The sequence below is a fragment of the Ursus americanus genome, chromosome 9, assembly GCF_024610735.1.
Source record: "Ursus americanus isolate L20-20 chromosome 9, mUrsAme1.1.p, whole genome shotgun sequence".
Classification (NCBI taxonomy): domain Eukaryota; kingdom Metazoa; phylum Chordata; class Mammalia; order Carnivora; family Ursidae; genus Ursus; species Ursus americanus.
This window is the reverse complement of record NC_142135.1, coordinates 75,740,226-75,761,173: the sequence shown is the minus strand read 5'-3', so window position 1 is coordinate 75,761,173 and position 20,948 is coordinate 75,740,226. Positions and strand designations below refer to the sequence as shown.

General features: G+C 38.5%; 1 protein-coding gene across 2 annotated transcripts in view; it reads right to left on the bottom strand.

Moving 5' to 3' along the window:
• Positions 1-20,948, bottom strand: part of PXDNL (peroxidasin like) — a 428,875-nt gene that overhangs the window by 204,463 nt on the left and 203,464 nt on the right. For both annotated transcript variants that reach the window (XM_045789101.2, XM_087864880.1), the window contains exon 3: positions 20,070-20,141. In XM_045789101.2, the coding sequence (XP_045645057.2) occupies positions 20,070-20,141 (72 nt within the window). The remainder of the gene's footprint in view (positions 1-20,069; positions 20,142-20,948) is intronic.

Below are 20,948 nucleotides of genomic sequence, written 5' to 3'. Positions count from 1 at the left end.
CTTGGAGAATCAGCCCTCTTTATCATTATGTAATGACCCTCTCTATCCCTTATAATTTTCCTTGTTCTGAAATCTGCTTTACCTCAAATTAATATAACCTCTGTAGTTTTCTTTTGATACATGTTAGCATAATACAAGTCCATGACTTTACTTTTCATCTCAATTTGTTTTAAATTTAAAGGAGGTTCTTACAGACACATATAGTTGAGTCTTTTTCAAAAAAAATCCATTCCAAAAGTCTTTCTTTTATTATATTTATACCATTCACATAAATGATTATTGGTATAGTTGTATTAATATCTACCTTTTATGTAGCTATTTTCTATTTGTTGACAACATCTATCAGGTAATAAGAACTGAGGTAAATAGTTGTTCAGTACTAAAGGATGACTTGTACAATGTGTTTAACTTATTTTCATATAGTTTAGTAAAAATGCACTATGCATAAAAACATATAAAGTAAATGTTGAAATTTTTAATTAGTTTTTATTAGGGGGAGGATATACAGGTATTCAACCATTTTTCCATTGCTTACAACTTTTCAAATTAAAATTTTGAGAGAAAATAAAAAGGAGTTAGATGTTTATGACATAAAATTATACGCACATTTTAGTCCTTTCAAGTATTTTATGATGTAGACACAGAGATAAACACATGTTTTTAAGCAAACATGACAATCGTATGTGCCTTTATGAATGCAAATAAAATTCTATTTACTTAAAAAAGTAATACAACGTAGTATCAATTATTCCTTAGTATCTCTTTAAGGAAGGATGAGGGGTTAGTCCAAGATGGGAAATGCTATCTAAAAATAGCATTAACCTTAAACTTTTGGAACTCCTGAATATATCATGAGATTGTTTTTATTATCATATGCATTAATCATAACTTTTAAAACCAATAAACTATTTTAAACATTTTTAAAAGATTATTCTATTTAAGTAAGATATGTAAGTCAAAATAAAAATTATTGCCCCAGTAAAGCTGAAAACTAATTTAATTTTATAAAGCCATATTTTTCTTCAATAATAAATCAGAAAGACATCATCATAAAACTTCTCCAAAACCCTGGCTTGTGACAGTTTCACTAAAAAAGTGAAGATATTTGCCTAATAAATAACATGCTTAGATGCTTTACGGAAAATGGCACAAGTTTTTGAGGGTAGTTTTGCCACCCAGCATCCATCTGCCTCGTTCTAACAGCAGCACTGAAAAGTCTCGGATGGCTTGGATGGAATCAACCTGTGTGTCTTAATTACGTCAATGACTCATTCCATTCTTCTGGCCACAGTGACTGGCTCAGCGAAGGACCTGAGCTGGTGAAACATGAGGGGATGCTGCTAGGCTTCTCATATATCAAAAAAGCTTCACCTGTCTTACTCATGAGACAACAGGAAAGTCCCACTCTTTACCTTGCCTGGGGTGGTGTGAAGCGTCTGACACAGAAATTTTGCTAAGTCAAGGGGAAACATGGAGCTGCCAGGATCCACCAGGTACAGCTTCTGGATGAACTAGACCTAAGAGATGGCCCATTTGAGAGATACAAAGAAACAAAACCCTCTGTAACCCTTTGAGCTACTGGATCAAACCAGGTCTGATGCCTGCTTTATCTCTACAATATTTATGCCCATCTGAACAGTTTCATTGTTTGTTTATTTTGTTTTATTGCAACCAAGAAAATCTAAAGTGATAATATGTTTTAAAAAAAGAAGAAAGGACAAGAAAAGGAAAAACCTCTATTTTTCTATTTTTCTCTCTCTTCGTCCTCTTTGTCTTTGAATTCTTCACAGGAATGTCTTCAGCAACACGAAACCTGACAAACGTGAAGCTTTTTATTTTTTAAAAATTTCCACCATGAGAAGCCATCTCCTGCCACTTCTTCTGCTTTCCAAATATGTTTTCTACTGACAGTGTGTATTCACACTACAATATCACATTTAACACACTAAGTCATTCCAATATCCAAACTAGAATTAGTGAAGGTCAAGCATTAGGTTTGTTTTATAACTAAAACATAGTTATATTGTTTATACACTACACAGTATATATTTTATAACTAAAACATTGTTTTATAACTATATGCATATACAGTAGTCTTTAAATGGGCAAAGTTCATGTAGCAAACACATCTATTCTTACTACATGGAGGAAAAAACTAAAGTTTCTTTTCACTCTAAAACTGTGTTCTGAATAATTTCAGAGGTAATAATCCATAATTTTCTAAAGATCTTAAACAGTAATAGAAAAATGACAATTAAAAATTATATCATCATTTATCTCTGTCCTTTTTTTTGAAAAATTGCCAGATAATTTAAATTACTGAAAGTACAATTGTATTTATTAACATGTATTAAGTATTCCAGAAATACTTTCATTCGAAATTCAAGCCTGGTTTTTCAATAACAAATTTATTTCAGTTCTACAACAATTGGAGCCAAGAGCTTAATCACAATTTTTGATCAATATTTAGTCATTTTGGAAATAAAGTATTATAAAATTGCCAAAGATAAGCTCTAAAAAATACAATCATTAGCTCAGAGACACCTTTACAGATTCCAAAAAATATTTTTAGATAACAGATATCTAGGCGAAATTAACACATTGATAAAATTTATATTGATATGATTCATTGAATGCTTTCACATCAAACAAAATATTGATTTTAATGCCATTTCCAGAGATATTATTTCCTACTGTAAAAATAAGAAAAACTAAAACAATGTTTAAAACTTTAGGAAATCACCTACATATCATGTACAAGACTCGTTATAATGGAAAATTTTCTAGAGTTTGAGTTATAGAACATGTTTTTAGAGCATTGTCTTCAAATGTTAATCTAATCTTTGCTTAAATATTTCAAGGTTGTCAACTGAAAGAGTATTGGGCTCAAAATTAGAAGGCAGAAATGTGAGTCTGGATTCAGTGTAGAACTCTCAGAAAATTAAGCTTATAAAGATACATTTCCTTATGTATGTAGTTAGGATATTATTACATCAAATCATAAGTCTATTGTGAGGGGTCAACGAAAGATTTATAAAAACTCTATAAGACACTATGCAAATAAGTAATACTGAACATTAACATCAGTACAGAGTTTGGCTAGTGAGTGACAATTGTGTTGAATAAATGAATGAATATATAACCTAATGAAAGTATCCAATCAGTAAATAATTGCATAAAAAGAAATTTGCAAGTCTGCTTCTGTTATGAACCCAAAAGATTTGAAAGCAGAAACTCAGGCAGGTACATTTATAACAACGCTCACAGTAGCGTTATTCATAATAGCCAAAAGGTGGAAACAAACCAAATTCCCATCAACAGATAGTAGATAAACAAAATGTGGCATATCCCTACAATGGAATATTGTTGAGCCTTTAAAAATGAATGGAATTTTGATACATGCTACAACATGGATGAAACTTGAAAACATCATGCTAAGTGAAATAAGCCAGACACAATATCTAAATATTGAGTTATTCCATTTATATGAGGTACTAGAATAGGCCAAATTATAGAGACATGAAATAGAATAGAGATTACCAGGGGCTGAGGAGAGGGGAAAATGGAAAGTTCTTGCTTAATGAGTACAGAGTTTCTATTTGGAATGATGAAAAAGTTCCAGAAATGGAAAAATACTTATCGTTGTAGACCATTGTGCATATGTACATGCATACATACCTAATGCCACTGAATCATACACTTAAAAATGATTAAAATGGTAAATTTTATGTTATATATATTTTACCACAATAAAAACAAGGATATTTGTTATAAATTAAAGAATTGTGATTATCAGTTATTCTCCCAAAACAACATACTAGCCCTTAGTCCCACATATGGGGTTTAATGGTAACTAGCACTCAAGCTTCCACAACAAGGGCACAGTGGGGAGAAAAGCTGTCTTAACATGTCCTGGTGGGCATGTCTTTCCAACAGGCCTTGAGAGCCTGATGCCTGGGGGAAAGATGGGGGGAGAAAGTTCACTTGTGCAGGCCACTAGCACTCAGCATCCAGGTACCCTGGGATAGGTACCTGAGTTTGGACTTAGGGAATAGTCTGCACCCCTGGTGGAGACTTCTGGGGGGACCCATAGTGATACCAAGGTCCACCCTACTCCAAAATATATTCCCTGTTCCAGTGAAGCCAAATGTCATGGAACTCCTTACCTTTGATTCTGGGCAGGGTCAAGAAGCCTGTTAATAGGAGATTGCTGGGAGACCCTACTCCCACAGAGTCTCTGCGCCTCTTCCCAGCACAGATCCACAGAAGTCTGACTCAAATGAACCCCCCACCCCCAACCCAGGCGCCTTGAGTGCAGTGTGAGGAACTCCCAACTCCAGGAAGATGGCTTACTGGACCAGGGCTTCCCAGGAACACACAGACCTAGAAGTCAGGAAGGCCTGAGGGCACAAAGTGCACAGGGAGGGAAGAGCACATGCTTGGGTGATCTGAAGTAGAAGCTCCCAATGACAAGTGCAAGGTTACAGATAGTTTGGGCCAGAGAAGGGACTTGCAGGGACACATGGGTTAAATTTTAAAAGGAAAATAATATATATATATATATATATATACTGAAAAAGACACTCAAAAGTGTTTATAAAGACTTCTGTCTCTGAGAAGGTGAAGTAGAAATCATTTTTCATAGTTTTCTTGCTAAGCACAACTTAAAAACCTAGATGTTACAAATAAGACAAACATAAAAATACTCTGAAAGGTAGAGAGAAGACAAATTTGCTAAGAATCTCAGGACTCAAGGAATAGCATAATAATCAGTCTCTGGGTTTTCTTTTTGCTCAGTCATTCCAGATGTGAAGATGAACAGCCAAAAACCAGGAAATGTCAAGGAATGCAGACAATAAAAACTCACAATAAATGAGGGAATGGGGAAGTCTAACGAGACAGAAAACTTTTGGGAAAGAAACACTCTACTCCAGCCAAACACCGCAGAAAATCTGTGTCCCCACCCCTAACCATGCCAGCAAAAGCCAAGTGAGGAGCTAGATCTCCACCCTGGTGGGGCTCTAACGAAGCACCCTACACCTCCATAACAGTATTGTTAGAGGAGCTAGGACATTCATCTCCAAACAGTGAAAATAATGAAACTCACCCCAAGGGGACAGTATAGACCACCTAAAAAGCCTGGAGCTCTACTCCAAACTAGCAATAAAGAGCTGCCCCTTTTGTTCCCCATTGGGGTGGCATCAGGGGAGGCCTAGTGAACAGTCAGTAATTTTACCACCATGAAGCATAATGAAGCCACCCCTTATGGTTGGTGTCAGTGCAGGCCATGTGGGGAGCAATAATGAAGCATTTATACTCCTCCCAGCAAGGAGCATAACAGCAGAGGCCTAGTGGAAAACCAGAACTCCTGACTCTGCCTAGAAGCAACAAGGTCCACTACCACATGGATATCTATGGAGGCCAACTGGGGCACCTGGGGTTCTACCTCCACCTGACAGTAAAAAGATGAAGTCCGCTAAAGCAGATTTAAATAAGATTCAGGGTCTCATAACATGATACGCAAAAAGGTCCAGGTTTTAACCAAAAACTACTCACCATAATGAGAACCAGAGAGATCTCAAACTTAATGAAAAAAGATAATGAATAAATGCTGGTATGGGTGAAATTGTGCCCACCCCCACCCCTGATTCATAAGTTGAAATATTAACTTTTAATACCTTGAAATGTGACTATGTTTGAAGATAAGGCTTTATAAAGAGGTAATTAAGGTAAAATGAGGTCATTAGGGTGGACCCTAATCCCACACAACTGTTATCCTTGTAAGAAGAGGAGATTAGGACACAGATATATATATGCATGGAGGGAAGACCACTGGAGAAATGATAGCCATCTACATGCCAAGGAGAGGGAACCTTAAAAGAAAGTAATCCTGCCAACCCCTTGATCTTGGACTTCTGGCCTCCAGAACTCTGAGAAAATAAATCTCTACTGTTTAAGCCACCCAGTCTGTGGTTTCTTTGTTATGGTAGCCTTAGCTGACTAATACAGATGCCTACAACAAGACAACAGTGAAGTTAGAATTCTGTGATAGAGATTTTAAGAGTCATAAAAATGTTTCAGTAAGCAATTACAAATAAGCTGGAAACAAAAAATAAAGCTCAGTGATCTGAGCTGTCCATCATGAGCTGGGTGTTACCTGACTCACCAAGCCCTAAAGCTGGATGTGCACAGCAACACTTCATCCTCAAATGGAGGTGGTATATAGATAAGCAGGCCCTAAAGCCTGACAAATGACATAGAGAAGTGGCCTAAATGCCCATGGCGCTCTTCCTGCTTCCCCACCCTCTCTCTCCCACCCTGCAGCTATAGCCTCATGGGGCGTTTCCTAAGATCAGTTAGCAGAGAAAGAGAAAACTCAGGCCTAGGTTATGCATGGTACTGCAAGATAAGCAGATGACACCCAGAACTGCAGACCTGCCACACTCTCTACCCCCACCACAAATTCCTTGTTCCCTCCTCTTTCCCCTTTTATTTTTCATAAGGCACAGTATTCCCACATTTGTGTCCCTGATAAAATTAATTATTTTGTCCATTTTTCCAGTCATAAAACCATACAGTCTTGTTGCACAGACTAGTGCTATTGTGTACTGCTCACACACATGGTAGGTGATAATAAATACTAGATCTGTGATGTGATCTCAGTATCAGAGTCAGGGATCCTAAAGGAATCAGAGAAAGACAAAACACCGGTATAATCCAGTGACCCAGAGATGACCTAAAGACACGTAATCAGGAGGCAATCAAATACCACACACCAGGAACTTCAGAGCAAAGGGACTGAGGAGGTGATCATCAGGAGAGCTGAAGATGTAAGTGAAGTCAAGTCCTGTATATGGTGCTAACTCAATTTTACTTCATCCAAACAGCAATGGGGAGCCACTGACGAACACTTAGAAGAATTGTGTGATTGAGACTTTGTTTTTAAAAAGGTGACTGGTTGTCTTTCAGAGACAGAAGAGGAGAAGCTTGAACAGTGCAATGACGTTTTCTCATAGTCAGCGTGATGGGTAAAAAGGATTAAATATACGTCATCATGGTGGGCACAGACAGGAGGGAAGATACAAACAGTGCTAAAGCAGAATAGACAGAACTTGACAACTAACTAGATATAGTGGGAGAGGAATTGGGAGGAGGCCAGTGTGATGCATGGATATTTAGTTCAGAAGACTGTTTGAATCTGTCATCATTTCCCAAAATAAGAAGCATGTTTGAAAGGAAAATAAGTAGCAAGTTTGAAGGGAGAAAGATAATTCAAGTTTAAATCATCTCGAGTCTGAAGCTCCTATGGGACATTGTGTGTGTGTGTGTGTGTGTGTGTGTGTGTGTGTGTGTGTGTATTTGAAAACATAAGACACTTTAAACTTGAAATAAAGATTTGTGAGCCAGCGGCATCTAGATAATAACTGATACGATGGAAGCAGATATGTTCAACCATAGCATGAAAAAGAACAGAGCCTGGCACAGAACTCTGAGACAGAGCAGAAAGAACAGTAAAGGAATGACCAAGAACACGGGAGGTGTCACTAATACCAACGATATTTTCAAGAGTATGAGTGGTCAACAAAAGGAAACCATTAGACATAATTAAACATAATATACAATGGAATATTTCCAATATGTTTAACAATATGAGTGGCCTTTGTCATGGAACTTCTACTAGTGTGGTAGGAACAGAGGCTGGTTTGGAGTGAGTAGAAGTAAGTAAGAGGTAAACAAGTAGAGACAGAGAGCTTGGCATACAAACCTCCCTTTCCCCATCATTGGGCCTTTGTCAAACTTGCCCACCTTATCTCTCATCATGCTCTGTTTGGGCCCTACAATCTAATCATTAAAAGATAATTGACATTTCCTAAACATACTAGACCATGTCTTGCCTTTTATCACAAATCTTCCTTTCAAGGTTAAGCTAAAAACCATTGTTCCTTCCATCAAGTCTAACCTGCTCCCAGACCTATGTCTCCCAAGTAGATATGACCTCTTCTCCCTTTGTGAACACAGTACCCATTGCATAAGTCTATATCCTGGTGACTAAACCGGGATATGCCCGATTGTGGTTGCAATCTCGGCCTCACTCTTGGAAGCTCAATGTCAATGGGACAGATTGCAGAAATGGCCACAAGTTTCTACCCATCCTTCGATTCATATCCTTTTGCCATGTGATTCTGCCACTTTGCCCATCAAGAGGTGGAATCCATTTCTCCAGTACTTGAATCAGATCTTGACTATGTGGTCTGACTTGGGAAATGAGGCTCTAGCAAATATGACACAAGAAAGGCATGAAAAGGTCATCTCCGATGGTGCTAGGGATAAGATCATTGTAAATAAGCACAGTCTATCTGGCTAGAGAAAAAGAAACCACATGGAGGAGAAAGTCACCCCAGTTGACACTGGGCAATTGCCAGATTGCCATCCTACAGCTTCCAGCCTCAGCTGAGCCAGCCTACACCAGAATATCTGCCCAATCAACCCATAAGTCAATCATGAGAAATAGTAATTCTCTATTATTTTAAGTCACTAAGTTCTCAAGTAATTTAGTACACAGCAAAAGCTAACTGATACAGTGAACAAGAAACCCCATGGAAATTTCATTTATTTTGTTAGATTGCCATTAATACTCAGGATATTAACAGAGAGGCCAGAAATGGTGAGAGTTGTGTCCTTCAAGTTCACAGTATTAAAGGTAAGATTCTTCAATAGCACTCACTGGCCCAAGAACTTAACGTTTGTAAATTTTCCAATACTTCCACAAGAATATCTTTTTATCTATAGGTTGCCAAAAGAATGTGGTAGACTCCAAATAAATTCAGAGACTAGAGAGAGATGGAAAAGGCCAATGCTGAGTATACAATTGCAAATGACATATTCAGCCAAACATCTAAGAAGTTGAGTCTGTGCAAAAGGAGTAGCATTCAGAAATAGGAGTTCATGAGGACAATGATGCCAAGAGATGGGCTAGGGGCAGAAAGAAGCTATAATTCGGAGAAGAAACTCTGTGAACCAAACCCAGAAACAATATTATGGATTTGAATGTGAAATAGATTTTCTCTATAAATACTATCAAATGATACTTAGTGTATCTCAAACACAAGCAGATAGGCAACAGTTCTTACTGTATGGATAATTTTTTTAAATTGTTAAATGCTTATCAGTAATGAGATCATTATCACTTTGTAGATGCCAAGATGTTTCTGAATAAATAAAATTTTATTTTGGAGTTTATCATTAGATTAATTCTAACTTGATTAAGAATAATGAATACCAGGGAAGCTGTTCATAACAGTTGCTGGTCTGTTAATGCAAAGAAAAGGAAGGTTTTGCTCTCAGTTTTTCAATGCATCTCAGGTCCAAAATTCAGCTAACCTCAAATGAACTGGTTCCAAAGATACCCTCAAACAGTCGTACTTTTTCTTGTGAATCTGAAAGCAAAATTTGTCCTGAGATACTCAATTTGTTTTTGCTCAAGGGAATCAATGATATGCTTTGGACCAAAACACGTTAGAATTTCAGAAGAGTTCAACAAACTGAGGGCCTCAGAGGGGAGGGGGGTGGGGGAATGGGATAGGCTGGTGATGGGTAGTAAGGAGGGCACGTATTGCAACTAATGAATCGGAAACCGGGGATGTACTGTATGGTGACTAACATAATATAATAAAAAATCATTAAAAAAAAAAAAGAATTTCAGAAGAGTTCAGAAATGCTTTTGTTTTAGGGAAATATAATGTGCCCTCCTTTGTGTTTGGCAGGGCAAAACTGCAATTCTGTGGCATATCTGGTCTAATAAAAATTAACCTCCTGAATATACATGCGCTAGAACTACTTTATGTGATATAAATACCTGAAATCCTTGGGGAAAGCCACAATATAGATAACTGATGGATACACGTTGCTGAAAAAGCACATTTAATGGTGTTATCTCCCTTTTCAAGGAATAATGAACTCCATGTAACTAAAAGTATTAATCAAATATCAAGCATTTATTGATAACCTTAAGTTCTCCTATTTAGTCAGCAAATATTTAATAAGCACTTACTTCCTGTGTTCTAGATGATGGGATATGTGGTAAATAAGAGGAGTATGGCTACTTGCCTTCACAGAATCCAGTGGGAAGTCAGAAAATAAGTTTAAAAAATAAGGGGGAAAACATTATTATGGTTGACATGATAAATGAAATAAACAGGGCACCCTGATAGAGAAAAAAGGAGGCGAGGGTTATTGACCTAGGGTGAGTCCTAGGGACATGACATTAAAGCTGAGACAAGACAGAAGAAGATCACCAAGGAAAAACCAACAAGCAGCATATGACGGCCCATGGGGGACAGGGGCAGAGCACTTACTGTGTTTGGAGAAGTAAAAGAACAATGGATCAAGTATAAAAAGCAAAGGAAAGAAAGACATGAGATAGATTTACATGTATGGATGGATCAAACACCATGCTAGGACTCACAGGCCAAAATAGGGAGTGTCCCTTTTATTAAAATGAAATGTGAAGTGGGGAAATAATGACTGCTTACACTAGGGTGGATGCAGGAGAGATGGAGAAAGTGATCAAATTAGAAATGTTTTTAGGATTGGAATGAACAGAGTGTACCGAAGTAGCATACGAGAAAGGAAGAGCCTAAGTATGATGCCAAGCAGCTCAAGAATAAGGGTGCTATTTACTGAAAAGGAAGCAGATGTGTGCTGGAGGAGCACACAAGTTTGGGGAAGTATAGAATTGTGTCAGAAACTTTGTATAAACTGGACAGAAATATAAGCAAAACCCTGATTCTCAAGTGTGTGTCCATGGAGACCTCAACACACATGCACATAGGGAGAGAAGTGGAAATAAATGCTTAGTATAATTAACTGTCAAATTACAGAGTAAACCCTATGAGTGATCCATCCAAAGATTCAGAAAATGGGGTAGAAAATAAAAACTAGATTTGTGGAGCAGTGGGAATGTGTAAGAAAAGTATGAGTAGGAAAGTGGCCAAGGAAGGCTCCCAGGACAGTGGAAGGAGGCCTGAGTATTAGTGGCACAGACTGGGACAAGAATGGGGATTTTCTTTCTATTTTTTTAATGTTTTTTTTTATTATATTTTATTTTTTATTATATTTTATTATATTATGTTAGTCACCATACAGTACATCCGTGGTTTTTGATGTAAAGTTCCATGATTCATTAGTTGCTTATAACACCCAGTGCACCATGCAATATGTGCCCTCCTTACTACCCACACCAGCCTATCCCATTCCCCCCTCCCCTCGGAAGCCCTCAGTTTGTTTCTCAGAGTCCATAGTCTCTCATGCTTCATTCCCCCTTCTGATTACCCCCCCTTTCTTTATCCCTTTCTTCCCCTACCAATCTTCCTAGTTCTTATGTTCCATAGATGAGAGAAACCATATGATAATTGTCTTTCTCTGCTTGACTTATTTCACTTAGCATTATCTCCTCCAGTGCCGTCCATGTTGCAGCAAATGTTGAGAAATCGTTCGTTCTGATAGCTGAGTATTATTCCATTGTATATATGGACCACAACTTCTTAATCCAGCCATCTGTTGAAGGGCACCTCGGCTCCTTCCACGATTTAGCTATTGTGGACAATGCTGCTATGAACATTGGGGTGAATATGGCCCTTCTCTTCACTATGTCTGTATCTTTGGGGTAAATACCCAGTAGTGCAATTGCTGGGTCATAGGGTAGCTCAATTTTTAACTTTTTAAGGGACCTCCACACTGCTTTCCAGAGTGGCTGTACCAACTTGCATTCCCACCAACAATGAAGGAGGGATCCCCTTTCTCCACATCCTCTCCAGCAGGATGTTTCTTGCCTTGTCAATTTTTTCTTGTTGTTTCTTGCCTTGTCAATTTTTTGCCATTCTAACTGGCCTAAGGTGGTATCTTAGTGTGGTTTTGATTTGAATTTCCCTGATGGCTAATGATTTTGAACATTTTTTCATGTGTCTGTTAACCATTTGTATGTCATCATTGGAAAAGTGTCTGTTCATATCTTCTGCCCATTTTATGATTTGTTTATTTGTTTCTCGCGTATTGAGTTTGAGAAGTTCTTTATAGATCTTGGATACCAGTCTTTTATCTGTAGCATCATTTGCAAATATATTCTCCCATTCCGTGGGCTGCCTCTTAGTTTTTTGACTGTTTCCTTAGCTGTGCAGAAGCTTTTGATCTTGATGAAGTCCCACAAGTTCATTTTATCTTTTGTTTCTCTTGCCTTTGGAGATGTGTCATGAAAACGGTTGCTTTGGCCGATGTCGTAGAGGTTGCTGCCTATGTTCTCCTCTAGGATTTTGATGGATTCCTGTCTCACATCGAGGTCTTTCATCCATTTGGAGTTTATCTTTGTGTATGGTGTGACAGAGTGGTCAAGTTTCATTCTTTTGCATGTAGCTGTCCAATTTTCCCAGCACCATTTATTGAAGAGACTGTCTTTTTTCCACCAGATGTTTTTTCCTGCTTTATCAAAGATTAGTTGCCCAAAGAGCCAAGGGTCCATTTCTGGTTCTCTATTCTGTTCTATTGGTCTATGTGTCTGTTTTTGTGCCAGTACCATGCTGTCTTTGTGATCACAGCTTTGCAGTATAGCTTGAAATCCAGCATTGTGATGCCCCCAGCTTTGTTTTTGCTTTTCAACAGTTTCTTGGCTATTCGGGGCCTTTTCTGGTTCCATACAAATTTAAGGACTATTTGTTCCAGTTCTTTGAAAAATGTCATTGGTATTTTGATTGGGATAGCATTGAAAGTGTAGATTGCTCTGGGTAGCATGGACATTTTAACTATGTTAATTCTTCTGACCATGAGCATGGAATGTTTTCCCATCTTTTTATGTCTTCCTCAATGTCTTTCAAGAGTGATTTATAGTTTCTAGAATATAGGTCCTTTACGAATCTGGTTAAGTTAATTCCAAGGTAACGTATGGTTTTTGGTGCTATTGTAAATGGGATGGATTCCCTAATTTCTCTTTCTTCAGTCTCATTATTTGTGTATAGAAATGCAACTCATTTCTGAGCATTGATTTTGTATCCAGCCACATTACTGAATTGCTCTATAACTTCTAATAGTTTGGGAGTGGATTCTTTTTGGTTTTCCATATAGAGTATCATGTCATCTGCGAAGAGAGACATTTTGACTTCTTCTTTGCTGATTTGGATACCTTTTATCCCTTTTTGTTGTCTGATTGCTGTTGCAAGGACTTCTAGTACTATGTTGAATAATAGTGGCAAGAGTGGGCATCCTTGTCGTGTTCCTGATCTTAAAGGAAAGGCTTCCACCTTTTCCCCATTGAGAATGATATTTGCTATAGGCTTTTCATAGATGGTTTTTATGAGATTGAGGAATGTACCCTCTATCCCTACACTCTGAAGAGTTTTAATCAGGAAAGGATGCTGTAGTTTGTCAAATTCTTTTTCTGCATCTATTGAGAGACTCATTTGATTTTTGGCTTTCCTTCTGGATAAAATCTAAGACACTGATCGATTTGCGAATGTTGAACCACTCTTGCATCCCAGGAATGAATCCCACTTGGTCATGAGGGATAATCCTTTTAATGTACTTTTGGATTCTATTAGCCAGGATCTTGTTGAGAATTTTGGTGTCCATATTCATTAGGGAAATCAGTCTGTAATTCTCTTTTTCATGGGGTCTTTGCCTGGTTTGGGGATCAAGGTAATATTGGTCTCATAGAATGAGTTTGGTAGCTTTCCTTCTCTTTCTATTTTTTGAAATAGCTTTAGGAAAATAGGTATTATTTCTTCTTTGAATGTTTGGTAGAATTCCCCAGGAAAACTATCCGGGCCTGGAGTTTTGTTTTTTGGAAGGTTGTTTATCACTAACTCAATCCCTTCATAATTAATTGGCCTGTTTAAAAAATCAATTTCTTCCTGTTTCAGTCTTGGTAGTTTATAGGTTTCCAGGAAGTCCTCCATCTCCTCCAGATTGCTTAATTTATTTGCATAAAGCTGTTGATAAAAGTTTCTAATAATCCTTCCAATTTCATTGGTGTTGGTTGTGACCTCCCCCTTTTCATTCATAATTTTATTAATTTGGGTCCTTTCTCTATTCTTTTGGATAACTCTTGCCAGTGGTCTGTCAATTTTATTAATTCTCTCAAAGAACCAGCTTCTAGTTCTGTTGATCTGTTCTACTGTACTCCTGGTTTCTCATTCATTGATTTCTGCTCTAATCTTGATCAACTGCTTTCTCGTGCGTGGATTAGGCCTGTCCCTCTGTTGCTCTTCCAGCTTCATGAGGTGAGAATATAAAAACTGCATTTCAGATTTTTCTATTCTTTTGAGTGAGGCTTGGATGGCTATGTATTTTCCCCTTAAGGCTGCCTTTGCAGTATCCCATAGGTTTTGAACCATTTTGTTTTCATTCTCATTTGTCTCCATAAATTGTTTAAATTGATTTTTGATTTCCTGGTTTATCGAATCATTCTCGAGCAGGATGGTTCTTAGTCTCCAAGTATTTGAGTTTCTTCCAAATTTTTCCTCATGGTTGAGTTCCAATTTCAAAGCGTTGTGGTCTGAGAATTGCAGTCTGGTATCAGTCTTTTGAGACTTGCCCAGAACATGGTCTATTCTTGAGAATGTTCCATGGGCATTAGAATAGAATGAGTATTCTTTGGTTCTGGGGTGTAGTGTTCTATATATATCTATGAGGTCCAACTCATCGAGTATGGCATTCAAAGCTCTTGTTTCTATGTTGGTTTTCTGCTCCAGTGCTCTGTCTATTGCTGATAGTGGAGTGTTGAGGTCCCCTACTATTAACGTATTTTTATCTGTACGTCTCTTTATTCTGGTTAAAAATTGGCTTGTGTATCTTGCTGCTCCCCTGTTGGGGGCACATATATTTATAATTGTCATATCCACTTGTTGGATACATCCTTTAAGAATAATATATTGCCCTTCTGTGTCTCTAACTATAATCTTTAGTTTAAAATCCAATCTGTCTGATATGAGAATTGCTACCCCAGCTTTCCTTTGAGGTACATTGGCGTGAAAGATGGTATTCCATCCCTTTACTTTCAGTCTGAATGTATATTTAGGTTCAAAATGAGTCTCTTGTAGACAGCAAATGGATCGGTCATGTCTTTTTATCCAATCTGCAACCCTGTGGAGATTTATGGGAGCTTAGGCCATTTACATTGAGACTGATTATTGAGAGATATGATTTGAATGATGCCATGTTGCCAGTAAAGTCTTTGTTTCTATAGATTGTGACTTTCTGTTCTGTATCACTCTTGGGGCCTTTTTACTTTTATAGAACCCCCCTTAATATCTCCTGTAGGGCTGGTTTCGTAGTTACAAAACTTGTCAATGACTGGCGATTCTGGAAGGTCTTTATTTCTCCATCAATTCTGAATGACAGCCTTGCTGGATAAAGGATCCTTAGCTGCATGTTTTTCTCTGAAAGAGCTTTAAAAATGCCCCCCCAACCCTTTCTCTCATTCCAGGTCTGTGTAGACAGGTCTGACGTAATTCTGATACCTTTGTCTTGGTACATGAGAAATTTCTTTGCCCTGGCTGCTTTCAATACTGTATCCTTGGATCTAATATTTGCGAAATGCACTATGACATGACGTGGCATAGGTTTGTCGTGGTTGAGCTTGGGAGGGGTCCTCTCTGCCTCTTGGACATGAATGCTTGTTTCCTTTGCTAGATTAGGGAAGTTTTCAGCTACAATTTGTTCAAATATCTCTTCTAGACCTCTGTTTTTCTCCACCCTCTCAGGGATGCTGATGATTCTGACATTGGAACGTTTCATTGTGTCAGTAATCTCCCGTAACCTACATTCTTGAGATTGGATTCTTTTTGAGCCCAGTTTCTATTTTAGCTTTCTCTTCTACTAACCCATCCTCCAATTCGCCAATACGTTCTTCTGCCTCATTCCCCCTGGCCGTCAGAGCCTCTAGTTTTGACTGCATTTGGCTCATAGAATTTTTAATTTCTGCCAGATTCGCTCTCATTTCCACCCTTAGAGATTCTATATTCTCATTAACATTTTCGTTAATACTTTTTTCAAGTCTACACATCATCTTGACCATTGTTACCCTGAATCCCATTTCTGATAATTTGGTTATATCCATATGCATTAGTTCTGTGGCAGAGGCCACAGACTCATTGTCTTTTCTTTGCTGGGGGGGGGGGATTTCTCCTTCTCATCATTCTGATGAGGAGAGGTTGCGGGGTGGTCCTGAGCCAAAATTATTGACCAGGACCCAAGCAGTGCGCACTTGTTTTATAGGCACCTTAGGGATGTGAGCTTCTTGATTTCTCAGCCTGCCTCTGGGGGAGGGGCCTGCCGCACTGATACTCAGGCAACCCTGTTTGGGTAGAGTCTCTGTGTCCCCTGGGAGGGGAGATGGGGATGGGCACACTGTCAGCCAGTATTTCCAGGCTTTTGTTCTCTGGCGGCTTTCCCTGGCGGTTTTCTGTGCCTCTTCTGAGAGTCAGAGCAGCAGTAGCCGAATCTTAGCCTCTGTCTCAGAACAGAGGGATCACAGACCGTTCTCCACTGATGTTCTGGCCACTTTAGCTCTGTTTCTGTTGGTGCTGCTTAACCCTGCAGCGTCCCGGGATGTGCGCCCCACACCCGGCATCCCAGCCCTCACTTCCAGGGCCAGCGCGTCTCTGTCCTTTGTGTTTCTAACACCACCAGCTGCCAGTGCCCCGCCCCCCTCCCCCCCCCCCCCACGCTCCAGAGCCTTTGGTCTTAGTTTGGTTCTAGTGAGCGAACCGGAGCTCCGTTTCATTCTGGTCACACGAGTTCCCCGGCTCACAGTCTCAGTCTGCTCTCTTGCGGGTGCCGGTGCGCGAGTCCACCCGCTCCCCCATGCAGGTGGCTACCACTTCCCGGCCCTCGAACTTGGCGGCTCAGCAATGGGGATTTTCTATGAGAGGAGAAGCCATTCCCTCTCACCTGTCATAAAGTCATTAAACAAATCTACATCCAAAATCCCTCTTCATGAGCACCTGGGTGGCTCAGATGGTTAAATGTCTGCCTTTGGCTCAGGTCATGATCCCAGGGTCCTGGGATTGAGCCTTGTGTCAGGGTCCCTACTCAGTGGGGAGCCTGCTTCTCCCTTCTCCTTTGCCCCTTCCTCTTTTTGTTTTCTCCCTTCCTCTCTCTCTCTCTCTCTTTCTCAAATAAATAAATAAATAAAATCTTTTAAGAAAAGAAGAAGAAATCCCTCTCCAGCTCTGCAGCCCCACTGCAGACTCCTGTCCAGGCTGTCAGCATGCATGGCAGTTCAGCAGACCTTGGCATAGTTTCCTAACATTGAGTCTCTGCCTCAAGCAAACCTGTTCATCCTCCCAGACTAGTCTTTCCCAAACCACAGAGCTGATCGTACCCTTTCCCTATAAATTCTCCCCAACACAACACCATCTAGCTTCCTGTGCAAAGGCCTTTCCAGTCTGACCCCTTGGCTCCCAGTTATAGCTCACTCCATCCTTCCTACTACACTCACTGCTCCAACCAACACATGCCATCTCAAACTCAGAATTGTCTCCGTGAATGCTTTTTGCATATTATTTTCCTCAACATTTTGTTTAATTTTTCTGGCCAAAGTGGGGCAAGACAACAAAACTATAGTATGCTTTACAGATGATGTCATAAGGAGACAATGTCAACATTGACTGTTCTTAGCTTTGGTCAATGAAGCAATAACTCCTAAACACCCCCTTATGTGAAGTCTAACTTGCCCATTATACTGGGAAACCAAAATGGTCTTCCTTCTGTTCTGATACTACCACACCTTCTCTGTGCTCATATTATAAAACCTATTGTCCTATAAGTATGTGTGTCTTTATCCTCCAAACACATATATAGGGATTACTCATGCCTCTTCATCTTCAAACACTACCACCCTCTCCACTGCCTATCCCAACATCACCACAGACCACCAAATTAATGAATACCACCATATTTCAGAGTATTTGTGAATCCTATCCCCAAAGAGCTCATATCTGCTCCAAGCGTTTTCCCTGGGTCAGCTCACAGAATGATAGTGGATGGCCAGCTTAATCTTAAAGATTTATTGACACAAAGCAGCAGAGTCAGGCCATCCTCAATTGCTTCAAACCCTGATGTCTTCTTCTAACCCTCACAATTCCATTTTCTTCTCATCCAGACAGGTGCTGTCTGCATTGAATAGGTCTTGTAGCTCACAGCCTTTTTTTTCTATGAACTTCTCTGATTTGAGAGGCAATCCTTACTTGTCAATGTTATGGAAATTATGGAAAGATTTACTTCAGTGGTCACATGAATGTGTTCACAACCTATTGCACAATTAAACATTTATAAATTGTCCCTCCCCTTTCCTAAATACTACATCTTACAGATGATTTGTATCTTTCGCTTAATGAGTAGCGTGTCAACTGGCTGGAGAATTACTGGAAGTTTTGTGAAACGCTTCTTACACAGAGCAGATAGTGCATATGTGCATGTAACTGATCCAAGCTATAGTGATGTTGAATGTTCATTTTATCTAAAATTAATTTCTTGCTAACAACTGTCATTTTACTAGATTCTTTCACTGAGTATGGCAGTAGTAATGAAGTTTCTTCTAAGCCACTATTTACAAAGTTATAACTTGGTTTTTGGTTTTTGGTTTTTGGTTTTTATTAATTTGCTGGTTTTACTGTAAGGGTGATACTCTTTAAATGCCAATGATTAAAGAACCACAGAACCACAGGACTGGGATGCAACACGATGGGGAAGAGGTCCTTCATTTATGAAGAGCAGATTTCTCACACCACCAGTGGACTCTTAGTACTATGTTTCTCACGTGGAGATCAAAACTGACATGCACCTGCTAGGCATGTTAGGTTGGTCACAAACAATTAGGACAGCCAATAGAATGGACCAATTCCAAGAAGGGACCAGTGATTTAAGACCGAGTGATTTAAAAAAAAAAAAAGCAAAGCTGTAGAAGGTCTTGACTGTTAGGCTGGTGTATCTCAGTTGGGCACAAAAGGCTGTAAGACTCCAGAGCTGAGGTGCAGTATGAATTCCAGTGCTTCAGAAAGATGATGCAATCATTGTAGAAATGAAATGGGAGCAAAAGAGCTAGGATAGCATCTTCTCTTTAAAAGAGTAACCAACTTTTTTATACAAAGTACTTAATGAACTATAAATGGGCATATTTGTGTAAAAATGTTAGTTACCTCTTGAAGGTTCTTCAAAAGGAAAGTTGCAGCACTCACTCTGTGTTTAGACAAATGTCCTAGTTTCTTCCTTCAGCCTCCACATAAGTGTGTCATTCTTCACCCCCCAACTTTCAACTTACCAGCACAGACTGGTTTCTGAGTCAAAACAGGGACTCATTTAAAATACCTTCATTCTCAGGATACTTGGGTGGCTCAGTCAGTTAAGCATCTGCCTCCAGCTCAGGTCATGGTCCCGGAGTCCAGGGATCGAGCCCCATGTAGGGCTCCCTGCTCAGCAAGGAGCCTGCTTCTCCTTCACCTCCACACCCCCACTCTGCTTGCTCACTCCCTCGTGCTCTCTCTCTCTCTCAAGTAAACAAAAATCTATAAAATATCTTTACTCTCATTTACTTGTTAAAAACAAAAGAGCACCACAATTGTCAATGGTCATATTTGTGAGCTAATTTTTCCAAAATTTGGTTCTTATCCAGGTTCATTAAAGTTCTTAGTTGTAATGTGTTCACTGGCTTCAGAAGGTCTTGGATGGCTGAGTTGTTGATATAAAAAGCTTCTCTTGGATCTATGCAATTTTTATAATTATCAATTAATTAGATTTGAATGTGAAAATTGGGCAAACTGTTTTGTTTTTATTTTTCTCCAATTTAGAATTTTTGTGGCAGAGATGGGGGGATAAAAATGTGCATAAATATTAAAATGTGTTCAGATGAATAATCTGTTGAAAGCAAATATTGACTTCACTTAGAAATGTTCAAATGTGTTTTGTGTAAATGTTGACAGTAGTTTTAAAGAAGATGAAGAATTACTTTTGTTAAAACAAACAAAAAGGCAAAAATAATCTATCAACCCCATAAGTTATTGTTGTTCTTTCTTGCAACTTACAGATAAAGCAAATTTTCAAGTCCTTCAAAAGCATTTCTGGAAATCTGTCTGATTTGGTTGTTGTTCAGGAGACTGAAAAAAACAAAAACAAACACAAATTCCAAAATGAGAAACAGATTCCGCAAATATTACAATAGTTCTACTAGAAATAGTGCTTACAGAGTAGAAAAACATTTACAGATATGTTCACTAAATTTACAAATTTAAAATTTTCTATACAAAAAGGCTATATTAAAATGTTGGTTTGTCATAAAAGATTTCAAAAATAATTTATATTTATTAAATTACCCTAAAATACTCCTAAAAGTGGACTATAAACCCTAGGATAAAATAAATTCCTGTTTTCCTGAAGCTTACCATTTAAAAGGAAAATTATCTATGTAGTCACAGTGACAAAGGAATATATTTCTAAATAAACAGATGGAGAGTTATATACACTCAGGCTTAAGCATTTTCCTTGGAAAAATAAATATCACTGCTCTGGGCAAACAGTGGACTCTCATTGTGTATTTGTTGAACTGTCAAACTGAGAGTCAATTACACCATAGGAAGTGAAGCTCTTATTATAGTACTATCAAATGGTCCAAAACTGACTTCTAAAAAATCCAGGGAGAAAAATAACAGGTGGCAAAAATAAATTGGATTTGAACAATAAAACAAGTTACAGAAAAATCACCTCTCAACAACTTTGAACATTTTAGAAAAAGCACTCTGGCAAATAAAAATTACAGATTTCTTTCCCTAGTAAATACACTTCAAATTTCTTTCAAATTTAAATTATTATGGCATGTCTAAATGCACAGGGAATGTCTACTAATTGAATTGGCACACATTTTTCTGAATATCCTATACCACTTAAAAACTCCAAAGTTTCTAAAA